At 46.5% G+C, this 16,239-nt stretch overlaps 1 protein-coding gene across 4 annotated transcripts in view; it reads left to right on the forward strand.

Moving 5' to 3' along the window:
- Positions 1-3,136, forward strand: part of LARS1 (leucyl-tRNA synthetase 1) — a 34,902-nt gene extending 31,766 nt beyond the window's left edge. For 3 of the 4 annotated variants that reach the window (XM_075164455.1, XM_075164454.1, XM_075164453.1), the window contains 2 exons: positions 142-274; positions 2,738-3,136. In XM_075164455.1, the coding sequence (XP_075020556.1) occupies positions 142-274; positions 2,738-2,943 (339 nt within the window). In that variant the 3' untranslated portion in view covers positions 2,944-3,136. Of the gene's footprint in view, positions 1-141; positions 275-2,221; positions 2,318-2,737 lie in introns of all 4 variants that reach the window. The other variant, XR_012675971.1, reaches the window with a different exon arrangement.
- Positions 3,137-16,239: the final 13,103 nt, after the last annotated feature.

Below are 16,239 nucleotides of genomic sequence, written 5' to 3' on the forward strand. Positions count from 1 at the left end.
CTGGCAGTGTTTGTAAATGAAGTTTATTCATCCAGAATATTTGTTGATAGGTGATTTTATTTGTTTTAGTTTCATGTTTCCTCTGAGGCTTGGATCACAAATACAGATTCTCCTTTAATGTATGTATTAACTTTCTTGCAGCCCAGTGTGTCTGTATTTTTGGTGAACCCTCAACCATCAAATGGCCACTTCTCTACAAAGATTGAAATCAGGCAAGGAGACAACAGAGAGACAGTGATCAGACGCTTAATGAAGATGGACAGAGGAATCAAAGGTAAAATACTAGCACAGACATATAGCTATCACACGCTGATTAGATTAATGTTTCCAGAAGAGAAGTGGAAACAAAGCTGCTGAAGTTCGTGCTGCTTAGAAGTCATAGATGCTTAGAAAGGAGCAAAAATTTTGTGTTTGAGTGAACAAGAAGAGAGATAATCTGCAAATAGGAGGCTTCTCTATGGGTTTTCGTCATTAGCCTTTTATTCTGCCACTGGTACATCGAAACCTAGTTTCAGCCACAGATTAATATGAATGATATTTCCCCTTGTGCTTTGAATTTCCAAGAAGAAGAGTTAGTCCCATAACTGGTTATAGGCAGCTTCTGCCACTTCCATTTTGGAGCCCAGGGCTGAAAAAAAATTTACCAAATTTATTTTTCTATTTAGCCTAAGGTGAATTAATTTAACAGTTGCTACATTGGCTCCTAACAATTTCTGTCCCAGTTCATAGTGGAAAACTATCTATTCATTTAAAATTAGGATTACTGAAAAATTGCTCAATAGCCTATCAATTACCATTGTTTATGCCAAACTCGAACTAGCAACCTCTGTGGGAACTAGTGTAATACTCCTTCTGAATCCTCTGAGCTATTTTTTCCCTCTCTACTCTTGTATTCTTTATGCACTGATACTTTATTTCAACTGTTAAACTGGATTCCGGTATGAAAGCATTAAGACAAAAGCATTTCATCACCTGTGAACCTGACTTTGCATTTAAGCTGTTGTAACGCTGCCTGTTCCATCCCCTGGTGTTAGCTGGTTGCCAGTCGTGGAGACCCGAGCGAGAGCAGCCGGGGAGCCAGAACTTGCTGCTGCGTCTGACAGCATCATCACTGCTTGCTTACCAGAAATTGGTGCCTCAGTGGTGGTGCAGCGATGGCTCTGATAAAGGTCTCCAGGCAGAGCTTGGGGGCACTGCTTTTGCTACGGCATATTTACTTAGAGCATGTTGTGCGCTCTGAAGCGGCTGGTGTACTGTGGTTTAGGAACCTGAATTCCATCATAGGAAAAAAATACAACTCTATGGAGGTTCCTTTTTTTGGTAAAAATCCTGATTGCTGCCAGTAATTACTTTGCCTCCTCTTGCTTCTTTGCTTTCTAAAGAGTTTTCTGTCTAGTAACTTTATACAGGGCTTTGCTGCTGCTGCGTAAGTTCTTGAGGTGATGTGCACTGACAAGACAGAAGGGGAGAGATGTATTTTCATCTTTGTCACTGTCTCATTGTGTGGCACTGAGAAAATCTTGTCCACTTTCCTGGTTTTTGCCTTGTTGCAGTTGGAATAAAAGCTGCCTCTGCTATGGTCAGTTTAAATGTTTGTGGTATCTTGACAGTCTAAAGGTGGTCTTTGTAAGTAGCAGTATTTCAGGGTGGGTGCTTTTCCTTGATTTTTCTTGGAAATAAGCAATGTTTTTTCTAGCCTACTTGTTGATAATTTTAATATTCCTCACTTATCCACCTACTTGGAAAGATATTTTTGGAAAACACAGAATAGCGTGATAAAATTTAACGTCAGACATTGTTGAAACAAGTATTAAGTTTCTGGCCAGTATAATGAATGAAAATAGCTTTCTTAAAGCAACAGCATCTGTGTTTTTGTTGAAGAATGCAGGAATTAAGAATCAAACAAATCTGAAGTACTGTGAGCTGGGTATAAAAGGAAAACTGGACCTCATCCAAAAGCTTGTGACAGGAGAGTAATTTTTTCTTTCTGTATCTTTCAAGAGCTTGTGTTTATATTGTTTATCTGTAGAACAAAGACGACTACATACTGATGATGGTGCACACAGAAGAGGAATATATGATAATAGCAAAATACAGGCAGGGGGAAATGCACTGTATGACGTGTATGCGTATCTACTAGCCTTCTGCTAGGTAGATATTTTGAAATGATTGAAAACAAGTGAGATTAAACAGTGACTTTCTCGCTCTCTGTCTTTTCCAGAAGGTGTCAGTGTTCTGTTGGTGCACAACGGCTAGAAGGTTGTACTTGGAGGAAGGCTTGGCTGAAAGATCCCAGGCTTCCTAGAGATTTTTCTTGGTCTGCTTAGCAGTCTTTTATTAGTGTACATTTTAATAGGGAATTGTGTTTAAAACAACTCTCGCCTTCCCCTTTCTCCCAGTCTCTGAAATTCATTCCTCAGAAAGTGATACTATAACTGTTCAGTTACTCATGGCTGTCCCAAAGCCAGATAAGGCAAATTTAGTGCTTAGTGTGGTATTGGGAGTTGGTATTTCTGTGTGGTTTATCCCTGTTTCTGCTGTTAACTTGCTGTGTAACCACTGAATGACATCTTTGTAGTGGGTCTAAACCTTAACATGAATGTTACTCCCGAGAGAATGTATTTCCTTGGAGCAGATACAGAAGTACCAAGTATTACGTATTGCTTTGATTAATTCAGTTGATACTATAGCTTGTGTGTAGAGCCTGTAGCCTAACTAGCCAGTCTCTTTACCGCAGATCTTTCTAAAGTGAAACTGATGAGGTTTGATGATCCTGTGCTTGGGCCACGCCGTGTTCCAGTCCTTGGCAAAGAAGAAGCAGAGAAAACGCCTATTCTGGAGCAAGCCATCTTCCACATTGACCTGGACGAGAAACATGTTCGCATTACTGAGAATGGCCTGACAAAGGACATTGGTGACACAATTGTTTATCTAGTTCATTAAACTGGCGCGTACCTGGCTTGATCCCTGGCAGTGAGAAAGTTCATAGAGTGACTTTGAAAGCATCTGTAATGAACAAAGATGAGAATTTGTTCTATGGGGAAAAAAAAAACCAAACCACCCAAAACAACCTAATTTTGCATGCAAGTTCACACTACTCTTTTAAATGTGGATATAATAAAATTATTTTCCTCTGGCCCTTTGGCTTTTCTTGAAAAGAAACAGTTACCCTGAATGTTAACATGGCGAATCTTCCTTTTCAGCTGTGGCCAGTGTTTTCAGAAGCAAACTAGAATACCACACTCAGAATTCCTCTCCCTCCTAAATAGGCTAGGATCTGGGTAGAGAAGTTGGTTGTGAATCTCCTGTAACAGAGGGGAAAAAGTTGCTTGCACAACTTCTGTATTTTAATTTTCAATGATCCAGGTGACTGAACACCATTAGGGCACTTTTACACAGACTAGCAGTTCAGAAGTAATTCGATGCTGAACAACTCTTAAGGAAGAGTTAAATATGAAAGTTTCCATGCTTTTCAGCTCTTAAAACAGGAGTGCCTGTTAAAGACTGACTTTTCCTTTCTTATTCTTTCATAAAACTATTCATAAATCTATTTTAAGTAGAAAGGTTTTGTGTTTTCATAGATTTTAAATTATGATGTTTTTTGGTAACTTCAGGCCCCCTTTTTTGAGTTATAAATCATCACATACAACTTCAGGACTTCTGTCTGCAAATTCATGAAGGTGGCTGGTGACAAACAGCGTACTTTGTTTTGCACCATTGCTCTTCGGCAGTTTCGCAATTCTTGATGCTCCATATGGCTTAACATTTGAACTTCCTCTAAGAATACGTTACGGTGTGGGAGGAAAGAGCAGCGCAAGAGCCCAAGACTGCCGTACCGAGAGTGCCAAGCACTGCTGAGTGTGCCGTTTTCTGCCCCTCCCTTTATTATCCCTTTGAAAAGGCAGGTTTTGTTTGTGGTTATACAGATGCAATACTTTCCATTGCTATTGCTTCTCCCCAGTCCCGCTAAGCAAATACTCATGCGGTTCTCTAAAAAGCTTTGCTTGTCAAGAGAAAAAAAATTGATTCCATAGTTTAAGGCAGTACCTGGGTGCTGGGGGTCGGCAGGTGGAAGGGTCAAGGCTGAGTACTCCTGCTGCTGCAGGGTTTTGGGAGAAAAACTTTGCCAACCCTATCCCTGATGGGCCTTTTAAGTTGCTGGAATACCAACAGGCAAGAGGAATGTCTGTGGTGAGCAGAAGTGTCTGCTTGCTGGTTCAGGGGAGCTTGTCCCTTGGTGCACTGGACTGGTGGGCCGCTGGCGGTGCCGTCTCGGTGCAGCCCCTGGGAGAGAAGAGCCCTGGCTGTAGCACAGCTGCGGCGACCCGGGGCTGCGGGGACCTGGCTGCAGCGCTGGTCACGTCCCTTCACCACTGCAGCCGGGACTTGGTTCTTTGCTGAAGGTTTACTTTTGCGTAGTCTGAGTGAACTCCCTTCCAAACCCCAGCACGTATACCCAGTGCCACTTGTCATATGTGGCTGTTTTCATTAGGTATTTGGAGCCTGTTTTCAGAGCATGGCGGTGAGATGCCTGTGCTAGTGCTGCTCTGGTACATGCCTTTGAGAACTCCATTTTTCTGTTCAGTATGTGGCCATTTCACTCCCAGATACCGTCTCTGGATTTCTTGCTCTGTAACGATTGCTTTCCAGTGCAAAGGCTTGAAAGTGAGAGAGGTTCCCTCGTTCCTCCAGTGCTGGGACCCCTTTCCCTCCAGCCAGCCAGGCTGCCCCAGCATCTCCCTAACAGCAGCGCGGCGGTAGGAAAACGAGGTACTTCAGCGTTGCGATTGCGGAGCCTCCTGACGGTCTGTCATCCCAGGAACAGCGTCCTCTGTGCTGGGAGACTTTCGTACCCAGCTCTGTCGTGGGTAAGCATGTAAGCTCTGTGACAGCGTGACACAGTGCCTCCGGTCAGCGTGGGGAGGGGGGTTTAAAAAAGTCTGACAAGGATTCCAAGTGGCGAGGGGTTGATGTGCTCACAAAAACAGGGGTCTCGAATATCGCTCTTGTTTGGCTGGCTCCCTTCGAGCAAATTTGGCTCAGAAGCTGCGAGCAGAAGTCTTTTACAAGAAAAAGGATTTGGGGTTTCCAAATAGGCTGAGGCGGATGCAAGATTTGCTCTGTTGTCTCCAGGTGAGAAGGCTGACACCGCATACGCGATAGCAGAGGCAATGCGCTGTGGAACTGGAACCCTCGTACTGCCCCTTGTAACTTGTCAGTGGATGCTCTTCCCATGTATGTGCATTTTCATCACCAGGGCTCCCCAAAGAGCTGCTGAGGATCGGGTGAAGCGAGCTGATCAGAAAGGTTTCCTTAATTTCCTTGTACAAAAGCAGCTTTATTAGTTCCAAGAAGCAGGGATTACCGCAATAAAAATCTAATGCATTGACAAAGCAGCAGCCAGATAATCTGAGCAGATAAAAATTAGTTCTGAGTTTTAGAACAATAAATATTGCTTCCTTACTCTTTCATAATCTATGTGTTTTTTTTTCTCTTCAGCAGCTGTTCAGAGAGCAAAGACTTTCCCACAGATATTTGGGAGAGCTGGTTCATAAAGTGGGGGTGTGTGCGTGCTGGTCGGGTTTTTTTCTGCCATGACGGGCAAGTTAAACAATAGTGGTATTTCTTATATTCTCAGTGTTCAAGTGAATCAGCCAAACTGATTGTTAATGAGCAAGATAGAGCTAAAAAGCTGGATTTTTTCCATGATGGTTTGTTGGCTTCCAGGAGATGTCACTGCTATGCTGGTTCTTGTGCATTTTTTCCCAATAAAAGCTAGGAACAGGATAAAGAGGCTTTCTTGGTATTAGATTTCCCACACTATTAACAAAACTCTGGCCTTACTTAGTAGTCTTCATGTTACGATTTTGGTTAGAGAAATCTGGAGAGGGAACCTTTTTTCTTCTTTTAAACTGAGCCAGTTTTTGACATATATAAATGCACAGCCATGAAGAACAGGGTTATTGCTGTTATTTCCCTGCTCTTCCAGTTTCCTGCTGTAGCACCATAGGATATTTCCTTGACTTTGAGCCCTTCAGTTTTCCAGTACTCAGGAGAACGCATGGACACTTTTCTCTGAAATGTTGCGAGGCATAAATAATGTTTCCTATAGAAGGAAGTTAAAATATTTGGAAAAGTTCGGAGGAACAGCAAGTGCCAGCAGCTGCGTCGCCTGATGCCACCCCAAGCCGGACAGAGCCTGGCACTGCACAGCGATGTCAGCAGTGGGAAAATCCGCTCAAGACAGAAAGCAGACTTTCCCTCTCTGTAGATCTTTTCCAGGTGGAAGGAGTACATCTCCGTGATGCTGCTCTGCTGCCCGTCTCGGCACATCTGAGAGAAGCGGCAGCTTTAGATCAAGTTGTCTCCTACACGTGTCCAGCCAGGAGTCACTGACGTCATGAAGGAGGCAGCAATGGGCGACCAAGGCCCCGTGAAACCTCTTCCTTCCACGTGCCTGTTCTGCAGGTACTTGATAAATTTGTCTCATTTTAAAAACAAAACAACACAACCCCTCGTGAGTTAAATCTCCCCTGGCACTAGCAAAGTGCTGGGCCTACTTTTCACCCACTGGCGGGGTTTGGGTTTGGTATGTTTTAGCAAGGAAAGCTCTACGGGAGGAACGTGCTCTTGGCTGCCTTGCAGTCGTGCTAAAGCTGCACTTAACTTCTTGTCCACTGGATTTGGCTCTGTCCTTCAAACCTGATTCAATTGAACGCCTTAATTTGAGAGCCTCCTGCTGCCTGGGTGGTGGGGAAGAGGTGAGGAGCGGTCCCAGCAGTTGGGAACTGGTATGACATCAGTGATGGTGGAGTGTGGTGATGTCATCTGTTCTGTGTGCTGGGGCTGCTCCCAGCGCCGAGGCATCTGTTTCCACGCCTGGCTGGGAGTTGTTGCTCCGCTGACAGGATGAATGTCTCTGAGGTCCCGTCGCCATTTATTCTTTCCTGGGTAACGCCTGACGACAGGACTTCTTTTCTTTCTGGTCTCAAGTAAGGAGTAAAGTTAGGAGCCTCATCCTTCATTAATATTATAAATAATCTGGTATCTATATTAAAAAAAATCTATATACCATATAGCTGATGAGAAATGAAAGCTCACTCTTGCATATTACACTGTAAAATATATCTCTGCAGTGAGACTGGGGTAGAGCTCCTCTTACGAATTTAGTTTGAAGCAGTTTATTAATCCCTCCAGGCTTTGCTGGCAGGAGAGAGAATTATTGACTCTGTGGCATCAGCAAAGTATCCAGAATCTATATTTTGTTTCAAGCGGAAACAGTTATTCTTCAACAGTGCCTTATTGTGTCAGAAGGATTGCGTGACCTTTGGTGAATTATTTTCTGCAGAAGTGGGGAGCAGTGGAAATAGTCATGCAAGAGCTGGAGATGCACATCAGCGGCTGAGCCGGGGAGAGCTGCCCAGGAACAGCTCCCGGTGAGGCTGGCTTAGCGTGGTCTTTTCTAATATTTGTACTGTACTTTCGAGGATCACCATTCGTATCGATCTGTTCTTGAATTCCTGTGCGGCAGTGGTAAACCTTAGTGCTGTTGCAGAGCTGGGCTGCTGGCTCCGTCTGGTTAATGTGAAGGGGCTGGAGGTGTCCTCAGCCTCCCCTTTCCCCCCGTCCGCCCCCCGCTGCCCCCCTGTCCTGTCACACCGGCGGTGCGCTGGGCTGCTGGGGCAGGAGAGGCACCACCAGCACCCGACCAAGACCTTCCACCGAATTGGTATTGACCCTTGAAGCCCCTTCCAGTGAAATCGTGACTGGTTTGTTACGTTACCAGAAGGACTGGAGAGCTGGAGATCTGATCGCAGCGTGGCTTTTAGCATCCAAGCGGTAATCTGTGGTGATACGGCTGCGAGATGCTGAAGTCCCTATGAGTATCGTAATTCGCTCTGGAAGCACTCGTGCCTTGCCGTAGATGTGGAGGGTGGTGGAGATCGGTGTGGAGCTCAGCGGCAAGGAGACGCGGGAGCAAGTGAGGGAGCTGGTATAAAATAAAGCAAAATGGTAGCACTAATCCCATGAATCTTGTTCCCTCCCCTACAAGGTCACTCTAAATATGTAGTGTGCATGTGATTAAATATAGACGGGATCATTTAATTTTGTGTGTTCTTGTTCCTTTCTCCAATACATAGCAGAGCACCAGGGGAGCCTGTGAGGAGCCGGCCAGCGTGGTCGTCACCGCCACTGCGGGGACTGGACCGCAGGCCTCTTCGACGTCTGTCGCAACAAGGCAATTTGTAGGAGTTTGCGTGGATTCTTGTTACTCCCTGAATGCCTCTGTAGTTCCTGCAGCAGAGAAACCGAGATAACAGCAGGCTCGAACCCGTTCCTGTTGCCTCTCCCACCAGTGGTGCTCAGTCACCAGCTGCCGTGCAGGGTGACCCAGGAGGGGCCGGGCAGCGACCGCCACAGCCTCCCCGCAAACCCTCAGCGGTGGCCCCGTGTGTTTTGGGGGTCTGCGGTGCCCCCCGCTGCCCCCGCCTGTGGGCAGGGGCTCTGGCAGCGAAGCTGTCTGCAACGCAGCTGCCCCGGCCGGGTACCCAAGCACTGCTAAAAGCTGCAAGGAGGTAAATCCGCATTTGATCTGCGGCGTAAAGGGGATTCAGTCGTTGCTCCTCTGATCTTCAAGCAGCGACTGTTAGAGTATCTCTCTATTAAGCAGAGATATGTGTCTAATAGGAAGAACTTTTATTTCTTTTGATGTTTTATTTCTTTAGTAGCAGATTGGGTTTTTGTGTCCTTTTTTCTTTTTATTTGGGCGGGGGTCACATTACTTTCCTCCAGGTGTCTTTTATGTCTTTCATAATGTGTGAGGAGGAGAAAATCATCACCGCTAATTTGCATTAAGGACGTGAGTAAGATTCAAAGGCGCGGAGCACTTCAGCAGTGCCTTCTGAAAATAGTTCTTCGGGTTTTGTTCTGACACCACTCTAAAAGCTGGGCTGCTTGTTTGATGAAGAGAGGCTTATAATGCTCCTTGGCTGAATACATGGGAGCTGGGGTTTGCAGATGTCTGCTGGACCCAAAACAACCGAGGGGGCGAAGCAGCCCGGGCTGGGGTGGTGGCAGCGCCGGGGCTGGAATGTCTGCGGGGACCCCAGCAGTGCCGGGGACCTCGGTGCTGCTCTGGGCAGCAGTTCCTGCCTCGCACCTCTCCCTGCTTCAGGACCTCAGGTAGAGAAGGCAAAACCAGGCTTTTGATCAGTTTTTTCAGTTGATGCTTTCTTGGTTTCCATTTTTGGCTGGATCAGTTGGGTCATGAGAATGTGCTACAAGTGCTAATTACTTAAAACTGGGGGGCACAGCTCTGACCTCCAAACCTCTGCTCTGTACAACCTAAAATACCCTTCTTGTACGACCCAAAGTATCCTCCTTCGGGGGGTTTTGATTCTCTTGCCGTGCCAGCTGCTCTCTCAGGTACAAGGCCAGGCAGTCTCCTCATCACAGAGTGGTGGGAGGGCTGAGGCCCTCTTATTGCCCAGCTTTTGGCATTGTTAAAGAACTCACTTAAATACTGCAGGGGTTTCGTAAGCGGGGACTTACAGATGAGTTAACCACACAGGAAGCATTATATTGTTATAATAGTACATTGTTTAAAGTACTGTTAGTGGTGTTATGAAACGAATTTAAACAATGTGACTCCATAGCAAAGGTCCGAGAGCTTCGGTTCTGCTGGGGATGGTGTGTTGTGCTGGATGCATTTACTCCTGAACTGCAAACAAGAGGCAATGCAAATGAATTGCAAGAGACTGCGATAGCAAAGCACTATTGAATTTACTTCAGGCAACAGCAGTGAGAGAGAAAGCTAAATTCGGGGATGGGAGTCAGCACTGCCCTCCTGGGTACTCCGAGGATGAGGCAGTTCTCCTTGTTTCTCCTTTGTTTCTGCTGGAACAATGTTTCACAGAGTTTGAAGTCTGTCTTCTCTGCTGTTGGGGATACAGCTAGCAAAGGGTTTTTATTATTCATTTAATAGCACCAGTTCACCTGGACCCCACATGTGGTGGGACTCAATCCAGTGCTGGAGATAGCATTTGCCATAAATACAGGGAATTTGTTGGCATTGAAGCAAGGTTTAGCAGTTAGAAAACATCCCTGTTTTCCTCTGGTGTAAATCTGTTGGGCATCCGAGAACTTCAGCTGAGCTTTTTCTTGTCTCGCAGCCTTAAAAATTTTGGGACGTGCAACTGTGCAGATTTATTACCCAAATGCGCTTGCCCTGCTGTTGGAGCTGGACCGTGCTGCTCAGCCCCCCTCGGCTATGGGTGCTGGCGGAGCCCTGGGCGGTCCATGTCTGGGGCGCAGCCCGGCGCTACGGGCAGTGCCGGTGCCTCGCCTGCGGGCTGAGCCAGGGAGAGGTGCCAAACACGGTCAGTCTCTGCGTAGGGAGAGCTCTTTCCTCGTGGGGGGTTTCGATCGGGGCACCCATCGCCAGCAGGTGCCCCCTTCCCCAGAGGTGCTGCTCAGTGCCCGCAGCCAGGATCAACGTCCTGGAGTGCAGCGCTTAATAGTGATCTCGTTAAAATGACGCAAACATGAAAAGCTCATTTGGGGCTCAGTCCTGGAGAAGATATATCCCACCCACTGCCCTTCCCATCCTATCCCCCGCCCCATTTGCACCGCCATGTGCAGGATCCTGCAGCCAAATTCCTTTTTGATCTGAAAATCTGTTCTGTTACCTTGATGCATTTTTAAAGCAGAACTAATGCATTAAATCTAAGGAATTGCCCTGTCTCCTGCGCGGAGGCAAAAGCAGCATTTGTTTTATGATGGAATGGCAACTCCAAGCAACTACTCATGTTTTTAAAGTACTTTGTAAGAGCAGGATTGTGTATGTCTGTGCAGCTGCTGTAGAATTGCATAGCCCAGAGCTGGTGCTGTACAATATACATCACCGTGCAACCGGGGTGCTAGGGAACAAGGAGCCCTTTCAAGCCAAGGGGGAGACGCAGCCAAGGGCTTGCACCCACCAAGCATCCTCATGTCCTGCTTTGAGTGAAACTTGTGGGTGTCTAGCACCCCTCAAAATCTGCCTTCCCGGTGTTGAAGGTGTACCGGGCAGAGGACTTGAGGTCACAGGTTGAAATGAGCTACCCCAGCACCCAAGCGCAGGGTAATTCACGGGTCTGGATGTGGCCCACGAGTTCACTCTTGCTGTGGAGTGATCTCGGTAGGACGTGCAGGATGAGGTGGAGAAGCTGGTCCTTGGTCTCGTGTAAACCCTGCTCGCTCCTTCCAGGGGACCCTTGGTGGAGACCGGGCAGCACTCCCGGCTGCTGGCCGCCTGCTGCCGGTCAAGTGGCCCGAGAGCTGGAGCGGCCACCAGACCCTGCAGCAACGCCGCTGCTTATCTGAGGGTGTCCTAGTTAAAAAACCTCCCAGCGAGGGAGCCTGAGTCATGATTCTCTCCATCCATCCAGTCCTTCTCCCTCACCACCCACTGTGCAAAATGCCTTCTTTTTAAAAATAAAATGCATGAGTATTTTACAGCAGTCTCTCTCTCTGCTGCTTCTCGTCCCCTCTGGTATGTTAAACCTGGATGTAATGCCCAATAACCTGCTCCTTCTGCCAGGTCGCATTACAGCAGTTTCCTGATCCAGCAGTGGCTTTGAGAGTGTGAACCTAAATTGCCGTCTTCAGCTGGGATTTGTGATCTGAAAATTTAGTGCAGATTTATTTGCACTAAATAAATCTAAAGAGAGAGAGAGAGAGCAGCAGTGACCCACTTGTTCTGCAGCTGAAGAGTTTATAGCAAAGGGATAGTGCGACGGTGCATCGGCAAGGGCTGAGACTGGAGGCAGGACCGGGGTCCCGTCCCTGTGCTCTGACGGTCCCTGCCTCCTGGGACTTGCCTCTTACCATGTAAAACGGACTAAAGCGCTATGCTCTCCCCTTTCAAAGCACTTAAAAAAGGGGAAAGAAAAAAAAAGTCAAGAAATGCTAAATATTATAGTTATATTTGCTTGTAGGTTCTTGCTGGGGGCAAAGAACGTCAAAACTAGAAAGCAGGAGCTCGAGCTCAGACCGGCTGAAACTGAGCTGTGAGCCGGAGAGCAAAGCCCTTGCTCCCAGCCTCAGCGCCAGGTAACCCTCCTCTTCCTTGCCATTTGTTCCCAACTGGCAAAACAGCAACCCGAAATAAGAAAGTGGAAATAAACATTCCTGGTTTTTTCATGCAAAAAGTTTTAATGGTAACACAGTACTTTCCATGGGATGGAATACCGCACGCGTCGGGCGCCGAACGCTTTACCAAGACCCGCGTTTCCCAGTGGGTGACCCCCCCGGCTAGCCAGCTGGTTGGGTAGCGCACGCATGCTGCAACTCAGTTCTGCCACTTACACCTCCAGTGTATAAGGTGCCATAATCCATTTGGCTCCAATTTAATTAATCTACAGGCTACAGATCTAAACATTAGTGCTATAAACTTAGACAAATAAACTTCTGAAAACTTAAAATGTTTTTAAACCATTGTTTTTCGGTTACAGAAATACAAAATAAATATCTTGAAGATTAATACAAAACAGAAAACGAGTATCTTTTTGTTTATTGACTTCTTTCTTCTCCCTAATAGTGTTAAATTGAAAAACCCTTTTTAAAAAATGAGCTTCACATCATGGAAAAAATATTAAGCATCACTGAATTTGTACAAGTGTCTCTAAACAATAAACTAAATGTATGTATTTTATTTATTCCTCCTACCCATCACCAAATAAGAGAAGATTATATATCCTACTGTTTCTAAACATATACATGTAAAAATAGTAATTTCTGTTTTCTCATTTATAGTAACATGGCTGTAACATTTCATTTAAATGTTTCCTGGGCTCAGTGCAGAAAGAAGACAACAAAATTCCCTGGTCTGTTATGCAGGGGATCAAGGCAAATTACCTTTTGTTGATCCCTACTGCCTTTAAAATTTATTTCTGTTGGAACTTTGGTATAAATAGATCTCTTTTCCACTTTTGTTACACGTATAGTCTTCAGCAGCCTGACCACCGTGAGGTATCTCGTGTGCCAGCCCACAGAGTGGTTTCTGATCCGTTCACAATTTCCATTTGAAACAGGTACAAAGTGATCAGCTTGTGCAGGCTCCCACTGACCCCACTGGTAAGTCCCCATTACTCCACCTGGACGGTTTTGGGTTCTAAACACTGATTTTATGAGTATTTTGAAATGTTACTTTTTAAATGGGGGAGATACTGAGACTTAAGGCAAAAAACCTGAAAAACTTAAAAGTCTATAGCTATTATTACACTTAAAACTTGTAGTTGCACAAATGAACTGCAATAACTACTGGGCAATGAATAAACCTGCTAAAATAATGGTAAATGTACACATGAACTTACATGTTCCTGGGCTGCTCAGTGTGTCCCACGTAACTGTTTAGGGTTTCCTCTTTCCTAGCGCTAGGCACGGAGGAGGGGTGGGCGATGGGCCACCCTCCCGCCGCTCCCGGCTGTGCTGCGGCCGAGGGAGGGCTCGCGGCAGCAAGGCTGGCTGGCTGCGGGCTGGAAGAGCTGCAGGGGGTGGGGGGCCTCTTCAGTAAAGGCTGTCTATTCTCTCAGATCTTTGTTTTTTTTCCCCTCAAGGTAATTTCTTGGATTTTCTGAATCTAAAGGAGATACTTGGTGTTTTAACAGTTCTTGTTTTGCTTTGGTGGCTTATGAAAAATTAAACAGGATGAAGTCAGGAAATAAAATGCTTGGAAGTAAGTGTTCACTAAAACACCTGGTGACTAAGAATATATCGTGGATTAGAAGTCTGAATGCGCTACAACCTTAAAGGTGTCTTTCTAATGTTAGTTTTAGAAAATGGACCATTACTAGGGGGAGAACAGGGTTGTTGGGAGAGCGAAAGAAGTAAATGTCTGGTGTCCTGCACACTGTGCTCTTTCACTAGCTTATCAGTATTGGGATACTGACCGCAGCGTCCTCTCGTATGACTCATGTTCTCCGACCAAGGGATCATCAGATCCTCTTTATCACAGAGCAGGGACTGGTCCTGGGGACTTTCTATGATCCCCAGCCCAGCTGCGTCTCAAGCTCCTAGGAGAGCAGTCTGCTAGTGATGCAGCAGCCAGATTCCATCTGGAATAGCCTTGCAGAATTCCGTCCTGAGGCTGAACATCATCTCTTCAACCTTCCTTGTGGCAAGCGGTGGGAGAGTCCCCTTTGGGCCCAGCGCTCCAGCTCTCAGATGGGACTGGGATGGGAGGCTCCTCTGCATCCCACTTGGTCTGAGACGAGTTGCCTCTGGCTGGGGCAGGGAGGCATCCTCCGCGTGAGGGATGTGGAGAGAATTAGTTAATGTTATGTTTTCTTACCTCTGCTGCCTCTGCTCATAATTTGTCAGGAACCATGACTGCAGTTCAAGCTCGGGGGGTAGGTTACTTGCTGAAGCACTGCAAGGGTTCTGCAAGGCTAGGCAGGCAATTAAAGCTGAGCTGATGAATGATCTGATTCAGGCTCCAATTCATTAACTAATCATAAGAAACGAGCAGATAGAAAATCAGCCCAATTCAAGAACTTGCGAGAGGTACGTTAATGGTCCCTCCGTCCCCATGTGCTGCTTTATGCACTTCTCCAGAGCTCCCTTCCTGCGCTCTGCTGACAAATGCGATGCTCCGGGTGGTCAGAGCCTGGATCAGCCTGCCTGCGCCTTTAGCCGGGTAGGCAGAGAACAATATATTTTCATTATAGAAATACATTACGCTGCAGTACATCTGCAATTGTATTTTGCTTTTCCTAATGTTGTTTTCTTTGCACTCAGTGCTTCATGTGATGGTTTGTGGTAAAACAGAAGACTGAAGACTTGGTGGTTCAGCAGGGCCAGGGCTTGGACCAGCCTCTCCGTACCATTGAGAGTGCTGCAGAGGGGAGACATCCCTGGGGGGGAAAAGGGGTGGCCTTCCCCCGTGGGCCCTCCTGGCCAACTCGGGAATGACAAAACAGGGTCCCAATGCTGATGTCTAACCTCTCTTCATTGGGGAAATGGGCTGAAGAGAGTCTGGAGGGTGGGAAGACAGGAGGGAAGTTAAATATATATATAAAAAGAACAGAAACCCTTGAAGAGCTCGCCCACCTCCATGTAAAGCTACCACCCTCCTGCCAACATGTGATGCCTCCCTTTTCATTGCTACCCAATTAAAAAAAAAAAAAAAAAAGGATGACAGCAGCCAAAGGGGGAGAGGGGTTTGGAGCAGATCCTCATGGAAGATGCAGTGTGCTTCAGGTCAGCAGCCCAAAGCTGAAACAAAAAATGTGCAGTTTGCTCGTGCTCCAAGAACCCACTGTGGCGATTCTGCTTGCAGAGTAAAGGTGGTTGGAGTAACTGTTCCAGAACAGATGTTTTTAGTCTGGTGCACTTATAGAATTGCTCCTCGACAGCCTCAGTCGATGTCTTCCCCAGCACGATTGGCTTCTCCGTCTAGACAAGGGCCACTTGTTGGGCGCTGCCTCGCTCAGGGCTTGCGACAAAGCTTCAGGTTAGCTCCAGGTGGTTCTGCTTTAGCCTGGGCTTTTGGAAGAAAAAAGGTCTGAGTTCTAGTCCCTGTTCCTTGGGATGTTCCTTGGTGAAATAATGCAGTCCAGATGCTTCCTCTTAGGTGTTGCCAGGGGGGAATGGAGAAGGTGAGGAGGACTTAGCAATTTTGCTCAGTGGGCTGCAGTATGAAAGCAGGGGCAGGTATGACTATGGGAACAAGATGCTTATTAGAGCTGTTGCTTTAAAATATATCTTGTTTTCAGTTCTCTCTCCCTACATATTTTGAATATATTTAGGGCACTTATCACCATAGCATCAAAGCACTGAAATATCCTGTGCAAGAAACTGAGAGATCTGTCCCAAAATAGCTGCCTGCTCTTTTACCAAAGCACCAATTTCGCTGTCAGTGCTTCCTTTCCCTGCCATTGCCTGTGACTGTGTGTGTGTGTGCACGAGTGTCAGAGCTTTCTTTGTCCCCATCAGCCCGATGCTGTCACTTGTTGTCATAACACAGTGGGTTAAGGGCCAAGTCCAGGAGAGATTTGCGGTGCTTTTTGGTGTATTTGTCTTAAGACTTCAGTATCATGTAATGGGCTGAACGCTTTTGCAGGCTTCCCTGTGTGCATGGGTGCTGTGAAACCTTATTGCTGTTTATCTTGATATGAGAGGATAAGAGGGTGGTTTTGTTCCATGAAAGGCAATATTCTGAACTGATAACGTGAGCGGTATCCGGCTGTTGTGAGCCCA

Source organism: Calonectris borealis, chromosome 15, assembly GCF_964195595.1.
Source record: "Calonectris borealis chromosome 15, bCalBor7.hap1.2, whole genome shotgun sequence".
Lineage (NCBI taxonomy): Eukaryota > Metazoa > Chordata > Aves > Procellariiformes > Procellariidae > Calonectris > Calonectris borealis.